The sequence below is a fragment of the Aureobasidium melanogenum genome, assembly GCF_000721775.1.
Source record: "Aureobasidium melanogenum CBS 110374 unplaced genomic scaffold scaffold_52, whole genome shotgun sequence".
In the NCBI taxonomy this organism is placed as follows: domain Eukaryota; kingdom Fungi; phylum Ascomycota; class Dothideomycetes; order Dothideales; family Saccotheciaceae; genus Aureobasidium; species Aureobasidium melanogenum.
In genome coordinates, this window is record NW_024470104.1 from 16043 (window position 1) to 39099 (window position 23057).

Genomic DNA, 23057 nt, shown 5'->3' on the forward strand with positions numbered 1-23057 from the left:
CAGGGAGATACGACCTTGACGCTCATGCAGGGCTCGTATGACCGTACTTAGTCTAACCGACCGTTTATCAGTGTTCCTTCTGGATGGGTTGACCATCACCAAGCCCTCGAGGGATCAATCACATGATGTGGTGTACCAGTGATCATCAATCGGGTGAAGTTTCGGGCTGCTCAGGAATGAATTCGATGAGACAAAGCTGCTTTTCGTAGAGATGGTGCTACTATGCGGGATATGACAAAGCCCATTTTCCTGGGATCGCGTCCCTAATCGCTTTGATGATGCATGCAACCTGACCCTTTGTGGCGGCAAGGGTGTCCCGAATTCGAACTTCAAGCATGGCGGAGGTAGAGGCAGGTCGCTTGGATTGTCAGGCGCAAACCGTTTCGTGTCTGACTCAGCGAACTCCGGCGTGCGCATTAAACGCATCTGACTGTTCCCCACGACTTGCCATCCATCCAGATCTGGGTTCGTGACTGGTAAGCACAGCATGAGCAATTTATATCGAGCAAATCCATGTAGGCTTGTTTGACAATTGGGAACACGAAGGCCGGCAGCACTATGTTGTAGACTAGCGGTACCCAGAGCGGGTCGTTGCCAATGTAAGAGGTGGCAAGGTATGCCGATGCACGGCTGATAATGAGGCTAATTGCCGAAAGGCTTGATGGGAAAAGGGAAAGAGGCAAAGATAGCCGAGGATAAGCTTTGGAACGTTGCTTACTGATTCACTTGACGTTGAGTGCGCTGTAGTTCTCAATCACCCGAGAGAGATTGGTCGTGCCGAAAATCGAGGAGGACGTCAACCATAAGAGTCATATAACAACGCTTAGATCAGGCTGGGAAATTGAGATGGAGTGGATAGCTGAAAGAAAGGATAAGTACATACTGGAAGATTATTCTTGCCTTGCGTGAGGAGTCATGCTAGCGTAAGTTGGGTCGGCGTGACCTTCTTTTCCCAGGCGATTTCGACAATTGTGTCAACGAGCAGAAGGTTCTTGAAGAAGTTCTCTACGCCGACTGAACAAAGTGTCAGTGAGGTTGTATCATGATCGCTAGGTCAGCTCGGCACTTGGAGCATCATTGGAATGTTGGACGAAGGCTTCAATGACAGCCACTTATCGATGTCACTGGCGTGCGAGCCATCGACAGACAAGACGGCTACATGCTGGAACTGAGGACACCCGTCAGCGCCACGAGGCCCAGTCCAGTTTGCATCCCACCAGCCACCACCAAGCTGTCTTTCGATCAGAGCAGCGGAGGCAGTCGAGACCATCACAAGAAAAGCCTTGATTCTCATCTTGAGATAAACAAGACAGCAGTCGACTTGAAGATCAGGAGATCTCAACGAAAGAAAGAGGCGCCTCGATGGATTGAGAAATCATTCGAGCGGGAGCGACGAGTAAGCATTATATACCATTATCAAGACCTGCTTGAGCTGCAGAGCTCATGTATTCTGTATGGCATCGCGAAGCCACGTTCTGCAGGTGCAGTGTTGTGTGAAGTCAACATGTCTTCGCATCGACAAATGACCATGCAAGTTTTTGCACGTGGCAGAACAGCTTGCGAAATACTTTGTGACTAGAAACACGGGTTAGAAGAGTGAACGAAGGTTGAAAAAGCTTCGGCAGGATGTTATAATCCAGTAACAGACATGCAGTTTTTTATTCGTTCGAATTGCAAGAGCGGGGGACGGGAAGGGTTATCTTCCAGCATCGCACAGCTTCTTTCCGTATGGGGATGAGCAACACAGGGTACATCCAGAACCGCTCATAGCCAATGAATGACGGACCAGTTAACACACCTGCATTCTTCCTGTATGCTGAATATGTAGCGCATATAGCTATAGAAATGCACGATAGTATTGGCAAACAAGATATGTCCACGGAGAGGCAGCAACTTGTCGACTCTCCGTGGATTTTCTCCTGCTTCCTTGACAATTGTGCCTTTTTACAGTCCGCAGTTAGTCCTTAGCTGTAGTCGGAGTCACTGCTCTTTCTTGACCTTGAAATCATACTCCTGAAACTCTTTCACTTGAGCTGGCGGCCCCCTGAATCTCGACATCAGATGAATCAATCCAGACCAATGTACGATGGCACAGAACATCCTCAGCAACCAGACTCCCCATACAGTCTGGGGATGAATCAGATGCGGCATTCCAGGAGGCAGTTTCTGAGCCTTAACGACGAGGGGTCTCATGCACTCTTCGTATTGCGCAAATGCATGGTCGCGTTGGTCTTGTGGGTGTGCGACGAGAGAGCCAGCGAGATGGTAAGCACCAGCCAATGCAAGTGTCGATCCCATGCCTGAGAAGGGAGATGCGCAGTATCTGTAACTAGGTTAGTGGATGGTTGGGAAACAAGATCAACAACGTACCCAGCGTCGCCCAGCAAGACAACTCTACCCTTGCTCCATCTGTTCAGTTTGATTTGCGCCGTGGTGTCGAAGTAGAAGTCATCTGCTGCCTTGACAGCCGTCTTCAGACGTTTCTCTTGCCAGTTTATGCCTTCCAATTTTTTCAGCACTAGCCTCTTCTGTGCCGAAACATCCCTCCCCTGTCCTGCCATCTCTTTCGCGATGTTGTCATTTTTATCAGCCAGGAGTACAAGCACGGTACTTTTCTCTTTTGTGCCCGAGGGTCGCAGCATAACACTGACACCACCAGGAGCATGATACCATGATCTCCATTCTCCGTCCGCTTTTTCCTTTGTCGTGCTGAAGAAGGCACCGTACATGCGCAGAGGTCTTAAGCAACCCTCTTGCTCAGCTCCCCAAGCCAGTCTCCGTGTTTTGCTGTGAAGTCCGTCGGCACCAACAACCAGATCGTAAGTTCTACTTCCTGCTTTCGCAAGTCGAACGTAAACTTTCTCATCATCTTGCTCCAGACTCTCGATATTGTCCCCAAAGATGAATTCGACTCTAAACCCACCTCTCGCCCCAACATCCTCGCTCACTTCCCTAACTTGCTTCAAGAGAATCTCCGCAAGCCTGCCACGCAAGATCTCAACATCAGAAGTTCCAGTCTCGACTTCACCAGTCTTGTCAGCAGCATATTTTGCCCAGATCCTATTGTTCGCATCGACGATTTTGACGCCTTCTTCGCCTGTAGTCGCTTCCTTGATTCCTTGCGTCAAGCCGAGTTTCTCGATGACATGTTTGCCAATACCGCGAATGTCGATGTTCTGGCCGGAGCCAAGAGCGGCAGTATTGCGTTCGAGGATTGTGATGTGTGGAAGTTTGGTGATAGGAGTCTGAGATGACAGCAGGAGGCTTGCAAGGACTGGTCCTGCTATGCCACAACCCACGATAAGGATGTGTTGAGGGGCTTGCGAGCGTGTGGAAGGATTGCGAAAGTCTGATGTGTCCGACATGGTTCAAGTTTGTGTTCCTTGGTGTTGGTAATGATGATGTGATGAGGAGTATATTGACTTTTTCTTGACTTCTTGCTTTTTAGAAAATCATAGGGCAGATGTCTTGATTTATAGTCGAGAAAGTTGGTTGTGATGGTACTGATCTCGGGACCGAGCTGATCACAAAGCTTGGGACCGAGAGGGGTCGTCGGAGACATTGCACTTCCCCGCGTGCTCAAGTATGCAACGCATGTAGCTATAGAAATGCACATTATCAGCAAGGAACAAAATAGTGTCCGTTGAGAGGAGAAACCTTATAGACTCCTCCATGAATATGCCCATGTTCTTGAAATAGACTGTGCCTGTTTATGGCGTATACTCTGCTCTGACACAGAGAGCCAACGTAAACAGAATCCTTCGTCCCCATGAGCAGAGTGATGTTGTGAGACATTAATGTTGATTGATGTATATGATTATGCATGTGTAAAATATTTTGACCCTTCTGTTGTGGTTTCCTCAATGGTTTATAAAGTCCGATTTGTCCCTCAGCTTCTTTCCAAAAGCGTGAATGAGCCAGGGTACCGGCAAGCAGACTACACCCAGACAACCCAAGAATGACAATGCCCAGTGATGTCCGATGCCCATATACATGGGTCTGGCTGCGACAACCATTCCAGCAGCAACAAAATATCTGGCCATGGTGACACTGCCCAAAGCACTAGAGCTGTATGTTCCGTAGATGATGATGATGTAGCTGTAGCTACTGACGAAGATGGCCGTCATGGAATATCCAAAAAGGACTGTCGATACGTAGGCGGACCAATAACTCACACTCCTGTAGCTGGTCCATGCGAGCCAGAAGATCGAGATGGCGAAGAATGGCGATGCCACCATGGCTGGCAATAGTAGTGTCTCTGGTGAAGTCTCTCCGTCATTTTCCTTCTTACTCATCCTGCGATGAACCTTATAGATAAGAGGCATCAGTGCAACAGAGATTACTGCTCCAAGACAGATACCCAAGAAAGCGAGAGCAGTGTCCCCTGAGGATAGTCCCCAAACATCTGTGAAAATGAACTCGAAACCGTTGAGGAAGTCAAAGATGACAACGTAAATGACGATGAGGTAGAAGCCCAAAGCCATGATGATTGGCTCTGTGGTGAAAAATTTTGCAGGACGTTGGAGGTTGTGAGCAAGTCTCTGACGAAGGGTCTCCTTGCCTTCAAGCTCACAGGTATATCTATCGGACCCTGTAATCTTTCTCAGATGATGCGCTCTCCATTGGATGATCATGGGAGAGTAGGTCTCTGGCAGGAAGAATACAGCGAGAAGGAAGAAGGCTCCACTCATGATGAGTCCAATCCAGTAAACCCATCGCCATGAGATATGTCCATTGATCCAACCACCGGCCACAGGGGATAGGATAGGTGATAGCAAGGGACTAAGGGCGAACACAGGCCAGATCTTGTTCCTTTCTTCAGTAGTGTAGAGATCGGCCAGACTTCCACCATAGATTGAAAGTGTCGAACTCGAGGCTAAGCCGGAGAGGAAGCGAAAGGCGATTTGAGCTCCAAAATTAGGTGAAAGGGCATCTCCAAGAAGGAAACACAAGTACAGGAAGGAAGGAACAATATAGAGGGGGTTGCGACCGAGCTCTTCCGATAGCGGGCCAACGATAAGACTTCCAAGCGAGATGCCAAGGAGAAACAAAGCGGTTGCCAATGTCTCAGATGTTTGACTGACATGAAATTCCCTGGCTGACGGCTTCGTGACGTTGGAATCACAAGCAGAGACCCATCCTTGTGAGAAGACTAGACAGAACAACAGCACAGTTGTCCACGTCCGCTTCGTCCGTGACCAGTTATGGGGATCTGCTTGGTCCTTGCCATCATCGTCGCATTTGACAGGGATTTTGGCTTCGGTATTGTCGTGAGCTGGCTTGATGATGGCGCCATGTGAATCACGCAGGGTCATTGGTGGTCTTTGTTGTTCGACATCGATGAGGTCGGCCGAAGAATGCTCACGACCAGTCAGATCCAGATCGGAATCGCTGATATCTTTCTCGTCATCGAGAGGAGACGGTGGGTCCAGGTCCCTTATGGTTCGTTTCAATGAATTGGTGCGTGCCTGTACTTGTCTTGCATATTGCTGCTCACGCCGGTATTGGAAAAGTGTCTGCATCGTCGATGGAGGATTGAGGTGTCAAAAATGTCGGGGTGAGGCTGGTGGAGCAGAGAGCCATGGTCATATACATGCAATGACAAGGTGGCACGCGACAAGCAGTAGCGGAAGCGCGGAGAGTTTCGTACGTCGCATAGGAACGAAGGTCAGTTATGAGTCCCGCGAAGTCTCCATCAGGAATGGTTGATGATCTACAGGGTGTCAAAGTGACGTACCGTGAAGCTTATTTGGATCCAGATTGAGGCTTGTTTTGGAAGGTGAGCACACGACAACTGCCACAGGGCTGAAGGATTCCTCCTGCTTCCTCGGCGTATACTCCGATAATATACCATCGATACTCGACAGTCAATTCTCCATTCTCGTAAGCTACAAACCAGTATGTGCCTTACTTGTATCCCTGTAGGAGTCATCTAATGTTGATGTTTGCAGCGAAGGGTAATCGCCAAAGGTACGTCACGGAGATTTTCAGCTGCAACGGCGTGGTATGTCACTGGAGCCTCGAAGTCTATCTGATGCACTCGCTATTTGAGTGCACCAATCAAACCATTTCTAATGACCTGGAGTTAAGCATGAATCAAGCTCCATACCATTCGATCCAAGGGTCTCGGTCTCCCGTGATCTGGCGTTTTTGACGGGCTGCGATCTCGGTCAGATCTCACTTTCTTGGTGTTACGGGCCACGTAAGAAACATCGTGTCGGATAGGCAGAACACATATCAGATCCGCCGGGCCTATCTATCTCTGCCACTCGAAAAAAGTGATGACAGAGGTGGCAGTGGCAGTATCGTGCACTTTGACAGCTCCGGAGCATGATCGCTAATGATTCGGTCTACATGCGGTACGCAGCGGATCAAAACTGTCGCAATGTTGAATCAGACTGGATACTGCAAGCATCATAGTCCTGGAGGCAGAGATCAGACGAAAGCCAGCGGTATCCTTTCTACTTTGTTCCCGGCTGTTATAGGTACGATGAAAGTCGCGAAGAAGGCCGGGGCGGGTCGATCTCAAAGTGACGACGTGGCGGAGATGTGAGGAAGGGCGCAGCAGGACAATCATCGTTCGTGGAAACGCGCTTTCTGTTGCGTCCAATTCGGACCACGTTTCGCATTCCATCTCCATATCACAGTGGCGGTGCAGTAGGGCGTTGAGGGGACTCTGGTCTGCGCGCACAAACCTCGGGCGCCATAACAGGGAATAATTCGGGTAATAACCAGCCGACAGACGGTGCCGACGGTTGAGTTGTGGGGTGGTGATAGTCGTGGGGTGTTAACAAGATGTACTCCCCCGTGTGCTAGAGTATGTAACGGGTATAACTTGCTAGATACGCAATAGTGACGGGGAACACAATGCTATCTGCCGAGAGACAACACGTTGCCGGCTCTCTGTGGACATGCCTCTGCTTCTTGTTCTAATTGTGCCTTTCTACTCATCGTTTTGTCGGAGTACAGCGTAAGTTACAATTCTTAGTATATGGGGAGGAGTCGAGAAAATTAAGGGTAGTTGAAACAAAGAGAAAATGTGATTTGCGATTTCTAATGTGAATCAACTACCCACTCCAGTCTTTTTGAACCTCGCAAGTTCCATTGCATCACAAATGCTATCGTAGCCTCGTCTCCATTAAAGCTTCCAAATGCTGAATCTTCTCGTCAACGATCTTTGGCTCATCCATATGATCTGCCAGAGCAATTCTAAGATCCAAAGCAGACTTGACAAGACTAATGTCATGAGCACCAGATGACGTGGCTTGAAGCGAGAGCTCCAGAGCCGCACGATAGCGACTCCAGAACGCGGTGGTCTCGTTGAGCAAGGAAGTCTCATGGACAGGCAGAGTCCACAGCGAGGTCCCATTGGCCTTGACGTCGCGATCCCATGTCTGTGTCATGCGCTCGAATTCAACAGAGTCTGCTGTCAGGTTTGTGAAATTGCCGCTGCCTCCATACTGCATTGACCATTCCTTGTCGAGAAGATCCATCCAGTCTTCCATCAGCTCTTGACGTACATTGCCATTGATACCGGGGAAATGGGCTAGCATGCTTCCACGCATACCTTCGTACCTGTGTGTCATATTCAAGCCCGGATACGATGAGATTGTCTTGTTGATAACCTCGTTGTAGTAATCACTGCCTTGAATCTCGTCCTGGAAGAGGTCGTACGCGTTGAACCATTTGCGAGGCATAAAGACAATGCCACTCCGCCAGCCCTTGTCGTCTTTGCCCCCGTTCTCGCGCTCGAATGTCAATCTCATGGCTTCTTGCTCGACGTTGTGACCCAAATTGACGTCTTCGTGACAGATCGGGAAGGACATGGCTGATGTCAACATGCTGACGGTCCACGGATGGACACGTATGAAGAAAACCCCATTGTTGAGACCATTCCAGTCTTTGTTGCCGACAAAGTGTATGTGAGGTAGATCTGGAGGTGGCAGAAAAATGGACAGTGGAATATTCGGATTGAGAATAAGTGCATCGGCATCAGCCCACCTGCAGTCATATCAGTATCGCCGTGTCCGAGCCGAACAACTGTTTCGACTCACATTATCCACTCTGCTCTTGTATCGGCAGGCTTTTGCATCTCCTGACCAACAAGGTTGAGCAAGAAGATCAATTTGGTCCAGAAGCCACAACCTTCATCTCTTTGTAGTATTTCAGTGGCGTAGCCCCATCGCTGAGCCTGACGCATGTGAGTCTCGATGGCTCGCTTGTATGTCGGCGACGTGATTCCGAAAAGCATAGATGCGCTGAGGATGCGATTATATGTCAAAGGCAGCGCTGTCGCAGGTGCGATTGCAGTCTCTGTCGCCGTCAGGAGACTTTGTCTGGAGCCGAAGATGAGTCCAACGAAAGCGATCATGGCCAGGAAGCAAATGACGAATATGAGATGTGATTTACGGGGCTGTATCGTCGTCCACTTTTTCCAGTCAACCATACTCTGTCGCATGTGCTTAGCTTCAAACACAGGTAAATCGTCTCTCTCATCATCGTAAACAGATGATATTTCGTCGACATGGTGAAGCAACTCCAACTTCACCTGGTCCGATTCTTGATAATCCATGACGGAAAAAGATGTGTTGATCAACCCGACCACTTCAAAAGGCCGAGGCTGAACGTGTTAAAAGACGGCCGCATGAGTGCGAAAGCAAGCAGCCTATCTTTTTATGCTTTCCCAGGAGTGCATTGCTAATGATCTTGATCCGCTTCGTATTCCAGACAGCCGCTCAGCTCGCCGTTGAGATTGGGTACAATGTGTTAAGCTCGCCGTTGTGATTGGATACATCAGCCGCCGGGCGCTCCGCATCCTTCTTCACCACTGGCTAGAACAAGCCAGCCATTCTGAACAGCTGAGGGATAACATCGCTCACGCATAGGGGTTGATTGCGAACACGAACAGTTCTTTTGTTATTCCGCTCTGCATACGAGTCAACTTATTTTGTCCTGGCTTGCAATGATCTCCAGGCACACTGGGCACAGAACCGCACACTGTAGAAATGCAGAATCCTTTCGGAAACGAAGCGGCTGTCCATTGAGACGACTTGTATTACACTTTCTCTCTCCCTCCAGCCTGAGTTTACTTTTTCAATGTCCCACCTGTGGCCTTGGCGGCAGTACTCCTAGTAAATCTGCCCAGCTGGCTTAGGCTACTCCTACTCTTCTGATGCCCTTGTCCTTGTGTCGGCGTCGCAGAAGGTCGGGTCATACTAGCCGCACTCCCGGGTCTGCCCAAGCCGCTCAATCTACCAGTGGCTTTTTCTTTTGCTGGTGCAGAGGCTTCCTTGTTGAGGGTTGGTGATTCTAGTTCGTCGTCCATGTCAGGCAGAGTAAGTCCATTTGGCAGCGTAGTCAAGCGTTGAGGTCGCTGTTGTGCTCGGCGAGCCTTCTCTTGTACTGATTTGAACTTCTCCAGCAGGTCTGACCATTTAACACCCGGATCTTCCCGAGACTTGAGGCGATTCGGTCTGTCGAAAGTTGAAGCTGAGGGTGTGATGGGTGCACTAAAAAAAATCAGTATTGCGATGAGAACTGGAGTAGATGAGAAAGACTTACGTCCTCGGCGCGATATGCAAATAGCCGATCGCACTGACACTATTCAGGCGATTCTTAAGCGCTGCAAATGCCGAAGACTGCGGTAGAAGCATCAATAGGCCATAAAGACACTTGTAAAGGTGAGGGAAGCGTTCTGGCTCCAAAAGCTGAAGACGAAGGTAGGTGAAGACAGGGGATTCGAGTAACTGCACCAACTTGTCGATCTGAATCAACATGTTGACAGTCATCTCGAGCTCTGCGATAATCTGCAGAAGATTGTAAGCTTGTTCGTACGCTTGGGCAAGCAGACACAAGGAGAATGTCGCCACAGCGTTGTGACACCATGCTCTGAACAGAGTCACGAAGAATGTCTGGCCATCTCTGTTCTCAAGGTTTCTCAGGCGTTTCCGGAGATCAGCCAGTTCAGGCGCAGTGATGAGATTGTTATTCAGGTTCTGCACCATGATGCTCGCAAACTCGACGTCATCATCCTTCTCGAGACAATCTGCCAGAGTGCGATAGATGCGCTCAGCGCTCAAATTCAAGCAAAGTTGGCGGATGATAAGATTTCCTCTGATCTCAAGCAGTTTTCTATCCGTGCAGAAGAGCTTCAGGAGATTAACCATGAAGGATGTAAAGTACGAATCATCACTGTTCTTGGATATCTGTGAGAGTAGGGTGAGATCGCGAGTGACAACAGCATCTGCCGGATCTGACAGTGTTTTGAGAAGAGCAGGGAATGTTCCATCGTGAATTGCCAAAGTCTTACGCGGCGACTTGCGATGTAGCATGATCAGCCATGCCAATGCAGCCACACGAGTCTGTTCGTGCTCATTGAGGAACTGTAACGTCAAGGAGTTCACAGCAGCTTCATAGTCAAGCTCTGTCAAGACGGGGTTCGAGGGTTGTAGGGTTGGAGAAGTGGATGTGGTGGGTTGATCAGCAGAATCTGCCAGCGTGTCTCGGCTATTTGCCTTTCGTGTGCGTATCGGTATTGAGTCTCTGCGTGATGTTTCTCCCGGAGTCTTCGATTGCTGCTGCTGCTGTTGCTGACCATCTTCAGGCAGCGACATGATGTGAGCCATGAGAGCAGTGTTGACTCTGTTGGCAGCCTGGCGAACTTGATCAACATGATGCGACAGCGCCGGCAAGACTTGGGAAAGAAGACGAGGCACAAAAGCGAGCATGTCTTCCGGGCAGATATCAAAGAAGCCTTCGATCCAGCGAAGGGTTGTCATCTGGATTTCCTCTTCGGCCGAGTCGTTCAAGAATGTAATCAAGATGTCAAGGATCTTTGCATATTCAATCTGGACATCTTGACCAGGTATCCACTCATCGCCAGCATCATTGTCATTCTTTTCGTCCATGTTGGAGCTGACAAAAGAGGCCGAATCAGAGCTGGCCTTGTCTTCGTTGTGATTTGCCTCGACATCATGCTGGGCTTCCGGATCTTGGTCACCAACTTCCAGTTCATCTCTACTGGATATTGAGGGCTTGCGATGGCTCTCGGCGACAATACTCCTCTTGCTCTCGGCGATACCCTTCTTGATGGCCGAAATCTTCTTGATCTCAGCCAGAAAGCGGTCGAGGCAGACCTTGGTTGTGGTATGGACGTCTGTGTTGGGGTCGGAAAGGAAGCGCAAGAGGCCACCGAGGAAGTCTGGAAGGAAGACGACCAATTCGAGGTCGGGTATTGAGTCTAGTAGTGTGATCCAACTGACGAGGAAGGTACGAGTGAAGGGGTTGATGACAAAGATGCGTTCGCGCAGTAGAGGAATGAATCGGGCGAGCGAGAAGGCGGTAGGTTGTTCTGCGAAGGGATCTTCATTGTTTGGATCGACCTCGTTGTCGAGGATGGAGACGTAAGAAGCGGCAGATTCGGCAACAATGTCCTTGATCAGACGATCGAGCAGTTCGGCGCCATTCTTGACTGAGAGCTCAGTATCGGCAGCCAACTTGCACAGAGCATCAAAGACGTCGTTGAAGTAGATGAGGATTTCGCCCTTTGCGACTTTGGCAATGTTGTACATGCTCTCACAGGCATAGTAGCGGACTCTGGCGTCTTGGTCGGAGAAGCAGGCGAGAACCGGAGGAACTATATCACGGAGATAGCGAGCAACATCGATACCGAGAGCGATGGCAGCAGCAGCAAGGCCGATGAGACCTCCGTTGCGGGCGTGGGGTTGGTGGACGGCGTATGCGTAGTCGTGGCAGAGCTGGTGGACAATCTTCTCGATGCGGACGTGGTCGTTGTTAGCCAGAGAGTCGCGGATGATGGCCTCAAGCTCCAGAGCTCCGCCTTTACGACGGTCGTACAGCTTGTCGGCCAGCGCCTTTTGAACAGACACGTCCATGGTCGAGGTCGGTCGAAGCTTGGCCTTGTCGCTGGATCAGTTGCTAAGTCGAGTGGTTGCCCGATTGTCGCATCGCGGGGCTTGACGTTCTCATGAATTACGCGACATGTGTTACGAGCTCTTTGTTTCGGTCTTTCCAAACGAGAATATCAAGGACGCATGTCACTGTTGCAGAGTAATACGAGTAGGGCAGTCGCGGCTTGTTGTCGTGACCGACAGCCCCCGAGCGTCAACTCCCCACCCATGATTGACTCCTTCTCCGCCTTGACATATAACACTATAATCTAGGCCATTGAAATGCAAATTTAGATTCTGAATATTGACTGAGCGAAAGTGCAGCCTCTGTCAATATCGCCCAATGGAAATACCTTGTTTTCAAAAATGTTCTGCATTTCTAAAGCTTTACTATCACAGTTCTGAGCACACAGGAATGGAAGGCGCATAGAGTCGGCGCAAGCATGAGTCATTCAGCTCCGCTATCAGTCGGTGGTTTATTCAGGCTGATAAGCAGCAACTGTGACTCTTTTCCCCTCGCTGTTATTTCCACGCGCGTGCGCAGCTGAGCCCAACTTGTTTCCCTCTCAGCAATTGACACACAACCATGGCCGACAAACCCTCCATCTACATTGACGAGGAGAAGGGCATCGACGCCGAGTCTGCCACTGGCTCCGAGCAAGCTCCTTACAAGTCCGTTCAATATGCTTTCCTCCAACACGCCGACAACGCCCAATACCTAGTGCGCAAGAGCGCTGAGGACCCCGAATGGAAGCCCGCCGCAAAGGCTGCCTTGAAGAAGGCCGCCAACTACGCCGACGCCCAGAAGAAGAAGGCCGCAAAGGAGAAGGACCTCGCCATCCGTCAGCAAAAGGAGGAAGAGGATCGTCAGAAGGTGCTTGAGGAGGCCAAGAAGATCGAGGTCAAGGAGGACCCCTCGCTGCCTGCCGCCTTGAAGATGAAGCTCGACAACAAGGCCGTCCAGCTCGGTGGTAACGGTGTCGAGAAGGGCACTCGCGTCCGCGTCTTCGGTCGTGTGCACCGCTACCGCGGCCAGAAGGGCATGGTCTTCATCACTCTCCGTGATGGCTACGGCTTCATGCAGTGCATCCTCCAGGGCGACCTCGCAAAGTCATACGACGCCATCACTCTCCAGCGCGAAAGCAGCATGGAGATTGTCGGTGAACTTCGTGCTGTCCCCGAAGGTAACCACGCTCCCGACAACCGCGAGCTGCACGCCGACTACTTTAAGGTCCTGTTCAAGGCTCCCGGTGGTGACGACGCCATCACCAACAAGGTCCAGGCCAAGGGTGATGCCCAAACCCTCCTTGATCTCCGCCATCTCACTCTTCGTGGAGAGGTCGCTTCCAACGTCATGTTCGTCCGCGATGCTGTCGAGTACGCTTTCCACCAGGTCTACAGAGAGGTCCGCTGCCGCAAAGTCTCTCCTCCCGCCCTTGTGCAGACCCAGGTTGAAGGTGGTGCCACTCTGTTCAAGTTCGACTACTACGGCGAGCCCGCCTTCCTGACCCAATCTTCGCAACTCTACCTCGAGACGGTATTGCCCTCCATGGGCGACGTCTACTGTATCGAAAAGTCCTTCCGCGCCGAAAAGTCCCTCACCCGCCGCCACTTGTCCGAGTACACACACGTCGAAGCCGAACTCGACTTCATCACCTTTGACGACCTGCTCGTCCACCTCGAAGAAGTCATGTGCCGCGTCATCGAAATCACCATGAGCGACCCCAAGATCGCCGCCATCATCAAGGAACTCAACCCCGAGTTCCAAATGCCCCAACGCCCCTTCATGCGCATGAAGTACAGTGAAGCCATTGACTGGCTGGTCGAGCACAACATCCCCAACGAAGAAGACCAACCCCACAAGTTCGGAGACGATATTGCTGAGGCTGCTGAGCGTAGAATGACTGATATCATCAACCGTCCCATCTTCCTTACCCACTTCCCCGTCGAGATCAAGGCTTTCTACATGCAAAAAGACAAGGATGACCGTCGCGTCACCGAGTCTGTCGATTGCTTGATGCCTGGTGTTGGTGAGATTGTTGGTGGCTCAATGAGAATGGACGACTATGATGAGTTGATGGCTGCCTATGAGCGTGAAGGCATTGATCCCAAGCCTTACTACTGGTACACCGATCAGCGCAGGTACGTTTTCTTCCACTTCCTGAATGATTGCAAGCATGATGCTAACATGAGAATAACAGATACGGCTCGTCCCCCCACGGCGGCTACGGACTCGGTCTCGAGCGCTTCCTCGCTTGGCTGTGCAAACAGCACACCGTCCGCGACACTTGTCTGTATCCTCGTTACATGGGCCGCTGCACTCCTTAGTTTTCTCCAAGCAGTTGTCCTCGAAAGGAAAAGCGTGTGCGTTCTCAGTAGCAAAAAGCGAAACAAAGACTTTCAATTCTCCGTTCAGAACTTCTTCCATTCTGCTGTTTCTGGTGTTGTGATTCGTGGTCAATTCGATCCTTTTATTTGCAGCTTACTTGCACTTTTTTTTCTTCTCATCCTTGCTATTTGTCACCAACGTGATTGGGTAAATCTATCTCTCAAACGATGGTGGAGCAAGAGTGTTTCTTTGCAGAAAGCGCGAATCCCTAAAAACAAAAATATCGCAAGTCAGATGACCCTGACACTCCTTGATAGTGAACAGGTCTTTTCTGGCCAATCGTCAATTCTGTACTTTTGAGGCCATGCAAGGATAAAGCTGCAATACAGCAGAAAGAAGCAAGATTTTTAATGTCACTTTTCCATTATTTTATGATGTTGTTTAATTGCTCAGCAGGGTAATCAGAGCTCCAACACGTTCCTTGACCTTCCAGAAATCCACACACAACAAACTCAATCCTGCAGCTTTGATTGTTGCAATACACACATGGCAATAAGAAATATCCGTTGACTTTTTGAAGCAAAAAGCGATCAGAGAACTCATCATGATGGGTTAGAAATGCTACTGCAAATGAAATTGGCAATTGGGTAACGAGATTGATGAGAAAAAAAAAAAAAGATAAAAAAGAAAAAGGAAAAAACAGAGCCTGCTGAAGCCTTGGACTCGTCTTACTGCATTTCGGATCCAGCACTGTCACGACAAACGATCGAGAAGACATTGTGAAACAGGAATCTTGTGCTTGGGAATATTTGTACAAAATCGCATATACACAAACGTAAGAAACAGATTTGCCATTAACTCAAAAATGTTGATGCAGAAAAACGAAAAACAACAGACGCGTCTGCTTGATAGTAAAAACGCCTCCCTCTTTTCATTTCCCTCTTTCCTTTATATGACACGCTTAGTAGTGGATGGCCTTGCCGTGGGTAGCCATGGCAGCCTCCTTGAAAGCCTCAGCAAGAGTAGGGTGAGCGTGCGAGGTTCTGGCAACATCCTCAGATGAAGCACCATACTCGAGTGCCAAAACACCCTCAGCAATCATCTCACCGGCGTTGGGGCCGACAATGTGGATACCGAGGATACGGTCAGTCTCGGCATCAGCGAGGAACTTGACCATACCGTCCGAGTCGAGGTTGGTCTTTGCTCTCGAGTTGGCGGAGAAGGGGAAGGAGCCGACCTTGTACTTGACGCCGGCCTCCTTGAGCTCAGCCTCGTTCTGGCCAACCCAGGCGACTTCGGGGTGTGTGTACATGACAGAGGGGATTGCGCCGTAGTTGACGTGGCCGTAGTTCTTTGTGATGAATTCAATGGCAGCAACGGCCTCCTCCTCAGCCTTGTGGGCAAGCATGGGACCGAATGTGACGTCTCCAATGACACGGATGTGGGGGATCTTGGTGCGGTACTCCTGGTCGATGACAATGCGGCCACGGTTGTCGGTCTCGAGACCGATGTTCTCCAGACCAAGACCGGCGGTGTAAGGACGGCGACCGATGGCGACAAGAACGACGTCAGCGTCGAGCTGTGGATTGTGTTAGTTTTGATGTGGACGCAGACAGATGGTCAGGCACTCACAGTCTCCTCCTTGCCGCCCTTGGCAGCCTCAACCTTGATCTTGACATCGGAGCCGCTGTCATCACCCTCCATGACCTTGGTGTTGAGCTTGAACTTGATGCCCTGCTTGCCGAGAGTCTTTTGGATGTTCTTTGAGATCTCAGCATCCATACCGGGACCACCAATCTGGCCGAGGAACTCGACAACGGTAACCTCAGCGCCAAGACGAGACCAGACGGAGGCCATCTCAAGACCAATGATACCACCACCGATAACAACCATCTTCTTGGGAACAGTCTCGAGAGCAATGGCGCCAGTGGAGGTGATGACCTTCTTCTCGTCGATGGTAAGACCGGGGAAAGGAGTGGCTTCGGAACCAGTTGCGATGAGGATGTTCTTGCCGCGGACGCTGGTCTCACCACCCTCGGTGAGGTTGACCTGGACGGTGTGCTCGTCGGCGAAAGCACCAGTGCCCTTGATGTACTCGACGTTGTTCTTCTTGAACAGGAACTCGATACCCTTGGTCAGACCGTTGACCGAAGTCTCCTTGGCCTTCATCATCTGCTTGAGGTTGAGCTTGACATCGCCGACTTCGATACCGCGGTTCTTGGTGTCGTGAAGGATCTGGTGGTAGAGGTGCGAGTTGTTGAGAAGAGACTTTGAGGGGATGCAGCCGACGTTCAAGCAGGTACCGCCGAGGGAACCACGCTTCTCGATACAGGCGACCTGGAGGGAGCGATCGGTTAGTGGGTGTCGGGAATGTTGTGTACAGAGGGTCGCGGCTCACCTTGAGACCCTCCTGACCGGCCTTGATGGCGGCGACGTAACCAGCAACACCACCACCGATGATGACCAAGTCCTTCTCCTCTGCGCACAAGAGTCAGCTCGAGCTCTTCGTTGGGTTCTTCTCAAGCACGCGTACCAGTCTCTGTGGCGTATGATCTCCTTGACTGGACTTTGTCGACAAGGTAAAGGGTCGAAGGCGAGGCGCGGAAAGTGTTGTTTGCTGAACGGAGCAGCGGGCGCGATGCGCGAGGGATCATGTGCGAGAACATGGCGACGGTAGAGGGAAAGCGAAACAAAATAACGAAGGAAACAGAGGTCCTATGAGAAGGAGGGCGGTATAACAAACTCTCTGGTTGAGGTTCCAGCTCTTGCTAAGCAACGACGAATCGACAAAGCCGTGCCAAGCCTGCTCTCTTCGGTGAGAAGTTGCGGACTCCCGCCGCCGGCTCAGCCAATTCTTGTCCGAAGGCCCCGACTCTTGCCGAAAAACATCAACAACATCCGCTTCAAGGCGCAAGGCGCTCGACTGCACCATCACTGTATGCTCACTCACAGACGCCGCATCAGGTCTAGAAAGATGTCATCTTCAATGGGTATCAACAAGAAAAGAAAGCCTATACAGTTCGTGACCCATGACCCTCCATACCAACGCCGAAATGTCCAAATCTCTTCATCTTGCTTTCAAGCCGTCGCCTGAACAACCTTGTACCCCTCATTGACAACCTTATTGATCTCCTCATCCTTGTGCTGGAGAAGACCAAGTGCATATGCCACGTCATTCCATTCCCTCTCATTCTCTGCTCTAGGAAGTCTCGCCGCCAGCTTGTTTGCAAGCTGTTTCGCGTGCTTGTCCTTCTCGATGAAGCCTGACAAGAACTTGATGATGCGTCGGAATTGTTCTTCCTCGAGCGCCTCGTCGCGAGATAGAAGACTGAACATGTCGACAAACTGGTTGTACACTGCATTGTCCTTGCCAGCCAATTCGCTGAAGAACATCCGTGACATGTCACGCACTCTGTCATCGCTGTCCTCGACAAGCTTGGCCATCTCGCTGAGTTGTCCCTTGACCTTGACCTGTCCAGCCAGAATCAAGAATGTCAACGTCATCAAACAGGTGCGCTTGACTGGTAACGACCTGTCAGATAGACGGCGGTAGAGGTAGTCGGTATTCTCATCGATCAGATGGTTGAAGCAGACCGCCATGTCTCCGAGTGCAATCACCAGGTTGTTGCGAGTTGTGGCATCGGGACTTCTCTCAAGAATGGTGATGAGCAGTCCCAAGTTTTGCTCGCAGTATTCTGAGCTCACACACATCAGCTTGGCTAAACACAAAGCAGCTTGTGCCTGCAGCTCTTGGTTGGCATATGATGTGTTGTTCATGCAAATTTCACGAACCAGCGGACCAAAGTTGGCCAGCAGTGAGTGGGGACCATAGAGAAGCTCCCTCTCGCGAACATGCGCGATAGCATCGGTAAAGTCATCCTCTGTTGTGCCAGTGATGAGGTCAAGGTCATCTTGCTCCTCTTCTTTGACGTCCTTTGCATCCTTCTTCGCACCCTTGCCCTTCTTGGTGGGTGCGGGTTCTGCAGCTGCCTGCTTCTCCTTGTCCATCTTCCGGCGTTTGAAGTCCATCTCACACATTTCCAGATGTACAATTTGCTTAATCGCAATGTGGCCAACGGTGAAGAGCAATTGAGACAAGGGCAGAGCAGCATCTTCTGCCGCGGGCATCTCCACTTCTTCCTCTTCTTTCTTGATCGGAGGAGCCTCCTCCATTGGCTCATCATCCATACCGCTCATCTCGATGTCGCCATCGTCTTCAACTTCGACTGGCTCAGACTTTGTAGGTACAGCAGACGGTGAGAACACTTTCTTCGTCTTGAACCTGAGAATTTCTGATGCCAATTCGTCGGGGTGCTTGGAGAGAGCGTAGATAGCACTAATGACTGCCTCGGCAAGACCATACCACTCTTTGCTCGAAGACTTCACATCTGCCATTGCAGCCAGCTTCTGGAGAACAGCGTGGTCGTTTGGAAGGCGTGTTGAAGTGGGAGCGGCTTGGACGCCCTTGGTGTGCTTGGGGTTGTTCATGCGCATCAAAGCAATGCAGGTATACTTGGCCAGGACCAGATCTGCTCTTCCACGTGCTCCAAGGCCAATGCGAAGGCAAGTTGTCATCTCCTTGACGATAATGTCAGGGTCCGCAAGAGCGAGCATACCAAGTACAATGATGGCACCGCGACGCTGATTTCTCGAGATTTCCCTGCGCTCGACACCATAGATCTGCCACAACTTCTGGATAGTCAGATCTTTGATGAAGTCTGATTGCATCATTGTGCTGAGCAGTTGTTCCAGACTGGTCAGTTCAGCAGCTGTCGCGCCAAAGGTCAAACTGGCCATGTTTCTGGCGATGTAATTGGCAGCGTCATTGGCGGAGTAGTTATCTGGCGCTTGGAAGAACAAGCCCTTGTAACATTCTATGAGATGAGCTTGAACACCCTTGCCTTCGTCACTGTTGCCCTTGGTCCAGATGAGGCGAAGCATCTTTCGGATGCCTGCCCGGCCATTTTCGATGCTGTATGCGTTTGCGATGACGAAGAAGTCCATGGCTTCAATGACTTCGGACTTGTTCTTGGAGGCCAGAAGTTGAGTGATAATAGTCGCGGCTTCGTGGAGTACTTCAATAAATTTGAGGGCCTCGAGGTAGTAACGACGAGTCAAGGTGAGCTTGTTCATCATCTCAGCTGTGACAGCCTCAGCGGCGGCCTTCTCGAAAGCTGCCTGCTTCTGCTCTTCCGTCATGGCTGGCTTATCCTTGACAGGCGACATTTGAGTAGCATCGTCCAGGAGTTCCTCGTCGACTGTCGCTTCCTGCTGTTCGACCATACCAGCGGCTTCTTGCGGTGGCTTCAGAGCAGCAATTTCGGCCTCGCAAACTTCTAAACGCGAGTTCCAATCTGTGTATGAAAGCAAACCGCCATGGAGGACAGCGAATGGATGAGTCTCGATAAGTTTTGCAAGCAACTTGATGGCGTTTCTTCTGACGTTGCTGCTCTTGTCTTCTAGACTGCGACAAGCGAGATCTGCTGCTTTCTGCCTGCGTTTCGGGTACTTTGTTTCGAGCTCGCAGAGCTTCATGTAGACCTGAATTGCGCGGCATCTGCAATAAGGGTTGATGTCGAGGAAGCGCTCTTCAAGCACCTCGAAAAAGGCATTGATCTGACCTTTGTGGTTCTCACTGCGCTCTTCACCTTCCTGCTTGCTCAACATGGCAATCAAGTTTCCACAAACTTCGATGATGGCACAACGCAAAGTGTAAGACTCGCTGTCGAGCAATTTTGCGAGCAACATGACTTGCTTGATGACCTGTCGTGGCGCCAGCTCGGAGAATTTTGTGATGAATGTGGATACAGATTTGGGCCCCTTCAAGTCGCTGCTGCTGAATTCCTGGTTGCTCAGCTCGCGCAAGACTTCTTCGGAAAGCTGAGGATAGTCGTATTCGGCAGCGAGAATGTTGAGCAATTCAGCCATTGGCTCCGAGAGGTGCTCAAAGTACAGAAGACTCTGGATGATGTTTGTCTGTGCTCCTGAAGCATGGCCGTGGTGCTTGACGGCAATGCACAAGACTCTGAAGGCGTGCATCTTGATGGCATTATTTTTGACTCTTGCTTCGTTTTCCATCATGAGGTAGACGGGGCGTGTGAAGAGGCCGATAAAGGTATCGCGCTCGGAAGTGGTGACAAAAATCCTTGCAAGCTTGAGCTTCATGACCTTTGTCATTGTGTTGAGGGCAGACTGAATCTGCATGGAAGGATCCCACGGAGCGTCTTTTGCAGACTTTTTTGTTGTAGCAGATTTTCTTCCTCTTCCACGAGCAGCCGGGGCAGCGGATTTCTCGGAGACGACTCTGGTTTCGACGCTGGTGAAGCACCACATGAGGAGGAAGGAGAGCATCTCGAGAAGCTGCTTGTGCTGGGGGATCGAGTCTTGTTCGTCAGCTTCGATGTCATTGTGTACAGCATCGGCCTCGGCGGAAAGAGCGGAGAGGATCAGATCGAGGAGCTTGGAGAGCGATTGGGTGGGGATAAGGTTGAATTTTCTGAGGTCATGGTCAGGCACATGTGTCTGAGAAGCGTCTTGTTGACGAGTGGGAGCGCACTTGAGAAGGAACTGCAACGAGTCAAAGTTGACGGAACGAGCAACAGCTTCAGGGTTTTCAGTGATTGCATCCACGATGGGATTCAATACGGAGTTGACCAGGGCGGGAGTCAAGTCTTCCGGGTTGTGTTCGCATTCCAGCAGGTCGGGATGGGCATCGGGCGTGTCTGTCTCAAGCGGGTTGGTGAGGTAGGTCTTGAGGGCTTGATTGATGTCGAAATCCTGTAGAGCCTCCATGTTGGGCGAGGCGCACCCTGAGGGTTCTTTCTTCTTGTTGGTCGCGCAAACACGTAGGAAAGAGCAGCAGCGGCAGCGGGCAGAGAAAGTGGCAGGTGCAGGTGTTGATGTTTGCGGAGAAGACGAATCTCGTGTTGACGTCTTGCCCGATCGGGGAAGGCGCCGCTTGCGATGCCTTCTCCATCATTGCGACCGCGACTGCGGGTGGAGGGGCATTTTCTGGCAGAACAACAATAACAATCAACAACCTCGAAATGTCTTTTGTCTGATTCTCCTCTCGAGCAAGACTCCAGCACAATGGCCAGCATGCGTGGAGCCAAGACGGTGCGCGAGGCCATTCCCGCCGACTATCACATGCGCAGCGAGGACGAGACCGAAGACGCCATGGACGAGAGCAAGAACACCATGGACGAGAGTCAAGCCACAGAGCCCAATGAAAGCGACGCCGACCAAGAGGAGGAAGAGGTCGAAGCATCGGTGCAAGAAGACATTGCTCGCTTCGAACAGTCGTTCAAAAACATTTCACAGCGCTTCCGTCTGATCAATCGCATCGGAGAAGGTACAAACACTATCCTTAGCTTGTTCGTCTCAGCTCATCTAACCCAATTCCAGGCACCTTCTCGACCGTCTACAAAGCCGAAGATCTCCTCTACGACAAGTACAAGAATGACTGGAACGACATGTCCCTCTCTCCCCAGACAAAGACAGCACGAGACCGTCCACGCGCCCGCTATGTTGCCATCAAGAAGATCTATGTCACCTCGTCGCCCATGCGCATCTTCAATGAGCTCGAATTGCTACACGACCTCCGCGACTCACAAAATGTCTGTCCGCTCATCACTGCCTTCCGCCATCAAGATCAGGTCGTTGCTGTCCTGCCATACTTTCAGCACCGCGACTTCCGCGACTACTTCCGTGACATGACCGTCAACGACATGCGTGTCTACTTCAACCAACTATTCACTGCCGTTCGCGCCGTCCACGAGCATCAGATCATCCACCGCGACATCAAGCCTACAAACTTCCTCTACTCCCCCGCAACTCAGAGGGGCGTTCTCGTCGACTTTGGTCTGGCCGAGCGGGAAGGAACAGACTGGCATCATTGCAATTGCCAGTACTCAACATCTGACCGTCAATACCGTTACCAGAGCTCCCTCTATTCCTCCATCCGAACACAATATCGTGATGCTGGCCAGCTACCACCTCCTCCCTCATATCCCAAAGAAGACTCGAGAAATTCTCGCAGAGCCAACCGTGCCGGCACCAGAGGCTTCCGCGCTCCCGAAGTCTTGCTGAAATGCACTTCCCAGACGTGTATTATCGATATTTGGAGTTGCGGCATCATCCTCCTTACTCTCCTCAGTCGCCGCTTTCCTTTCTTCCATTCTGCCGACGACATTGACGCCTTCATCGAGCTTTGCAGTATCTTTGGCAAGCGTCGCATGAACGAGACTGCTTTGCTGCACGGCCAAGTCCTCCAAACGAACATTCCTACCATCAGCGAGAACGGCCACAGCTGGGAGAAGATTCTGCTGTGGTGCACTGAACGTCGTAAGACCGACCTTCCACTTACCGACGAGGAAAAAGAAGCCGTACAATTTATGTCTCTTTGTCTCGAGCTCGATCCTTCCAAGCGCATAACAGCCGAAGAAGCCCTCGACCATCCTTTCCTGAACCCCAATGCATCTGGGGATCCTCATTTTACCGGCTCCGAACAGAATTGACGAGGATTGGTCCGAGTTTTGTACTATCAACATCAAAGGCATGAGGTTGGAGTTCTGTTTCAAAAAGCAAATGATACCATGATTTTGGAAGCCACAGAACAGGAAGAGGTAGCATCATCATGGAGTTTTGGGTTTTATTTTTCATTGTAAATATTCTTGTTCAACTATCATCATGCTCTGACACAACATAGGTTGTATCATATCTATAGCGTCCTCCCCATGTGCCAGAGACAACCACAGTGTAGCCAGAGAAATGCACAATATCTGATCGAAAAGATGGAGAACACCATCAAGGAATGTCTC

The 23057-nt window shown here is 50.8% G+C and overlaps 9 protein-coding genes across 9 annotated transcripts; 2 read left to right on the plus strand and 7 right to left on the minus strand.

Moving 5' to 3' along the window:
- Positions 1 to 1005: 1005 nt before the first annotated feature.
- M437DRAFT_89241 (uncharacterized protein) lies at positions 1006 to 1294 on the minus strand (the record flags this gene model as incomplete). Its single annotated transcript, XM_041029000.1, has 2 exons — positions 1006 to 1014; positions 1067 to 1294. 2 exons carry the CDS (start codon positions 1292 to 1294, stop codon positions 1006 to 1008), a joined length of 237 nt encoding a protein of 78 aa, XP_040874723.1.
- A 686-nt stretch (positions 1295 to 1980) lies between these two features.
- M437DRAFT_61081 (2-polyprenyl-6-methoxyphenol hydroxylase-like oxidoreductase) lies at positions 1981 to 3365 on the minus strand (the record flags this gene model as incomplete). The annotated part of the gene is made up of 2 exons (XM_041023867.1): positions 1981 to 2323; positions 2371 to 3365. 2 exons carry the CDS (start codon positions 3363 to 3365, stop codon positions 1981 to 1983), a joined length of 1338 nt encoding a protein of 445 aa, XP_040874724.1.
- A 495-nt stretch (positions 3366 to 3860) lies between these two features.
- On the minus strand, positions 3861 to 5315 carry M437DRAFT_61065 (MFS general substrate transporter; the record flags this gene model as incomplete). The annotated part of the gene is made up of 1 exon (XM_041023863.1): positions 3861 to 5315. The coding sequence occupies one exon, from the start codon at positions 5313 to 5315 to the stop codon at positions 3861 to 3863; it is 1455 nt and encodes a 484-aa protein (XP_040874725.1).
- A 1821-nt stretch (positions 5316 to 7136) lies between these two features.
- M437DRAFT_35148 (uncharacterized protein) lies at positions 7137 to 8269 on the minus strand (the record flags this gene model as incomplete). The annotated part of the gene is made up of 3 exons (XM_041019301.1): positions 7137 to 7406; positions 7521 to 8001; positions 8055 to 8269. Coding segments are annotated over 3 exons (966 nt in total), but the record flags the coding sequence as incomplete, so codon positions are not given.
- An 816-nt stretch (positions 8270 to 9085) lies between these two features.
- Positions 9086 to 11894, minus strand: M437DRAFT_61072 (ARM repeat-containing protein; the record flags this gene model as incomplete). The annotated part of the gene is made up of 3 exons (XM_041023865.1): positions 9086 to 9509; positions 9562 to 10501; positions 10595 to 11894. 3 exons carry the CDS (start codon positions 11892 to 11894, stop codon positions 9086 to 9088), a joined length of 2664 nt encoding a protein of 887 aa, XP_040874727.1.
- Positions 11895 to 12495: 601 nt separating this feature from the next.
- On the plus strand, positions 12496 to 14237 carry M437DRAFT_61084 (asparaginyl-tRNA synthetase; the record flags this gene model as incomplete). The annotated part of the gene is made up of 2 exons (XM_041023868.1): positions 12496 to 14051; positions 14111 to 14237. The coding sequence occupies 2 exons, from the start codon at positions 12496 to 12498 to the stop codon at positions 14235 to 14237; spliced, it is 1683 nt and encodes a 560-aa protein (XP_040874728.1).
- Positions 14238 to 15199: 962 nt separating this feature from the next.
- M437DRAFT_89247 (dihydrolipoamide dehydrogenase) lies at positions 15200 to 16904 on the minus strand (the record flags this gene model as incomplete). Its single annotated transcript, XM_041029001.1, has 4 exons — positions 15200 to 15817; positions 15871 to 16575; positions 16637 to 16716; positions 16772 to 16904. 4 exons carry the CDS (start codon positions 16902 to 16904, stop codon positions 15200 to 15202), a joined length of 1536 nt encoding a protein of 511 aa, XP_040874729.1.
- A 412-nt stretch (positions 16905 to 17316) lies between these two features.
- Positions 17317 to 21437, minus strand: M437DRAFT_79545 (uncharacterized protein; the record flags this gene model as incomplete). The annotated part of the gene is made up of 2 exons (XM_041027191.1): positions 17317 to 21015; positions 21435 to 21437. 2 exons carry the CDS (start codon positions 21435 to 21437, stop codon positions 17317 to 17319), a joined length of 3702 nt encoding a protein of 1233 aa, XP_040874730.1.
- On the plus strand, positions 21415 to 22754 carry M437DRAFT_61086 (kinase-like protein; the record flags this gene model as incomplete). Its single annotated transcript, XM_041023869.1, has 2 exons — positions 21415 to 21589; positions 21643 to 22754. The coding sequence occupies 2 exons, from the start codon at positions 21415 to 21417 to the stop codon at positions 22752 to 22754; spliced, it is 1287 nt and encodes a 428-aa protein (XP_040874731.1).
- Between the last annotated feature and the right edge of the window lie 303 nt (positions 22755 to 23057).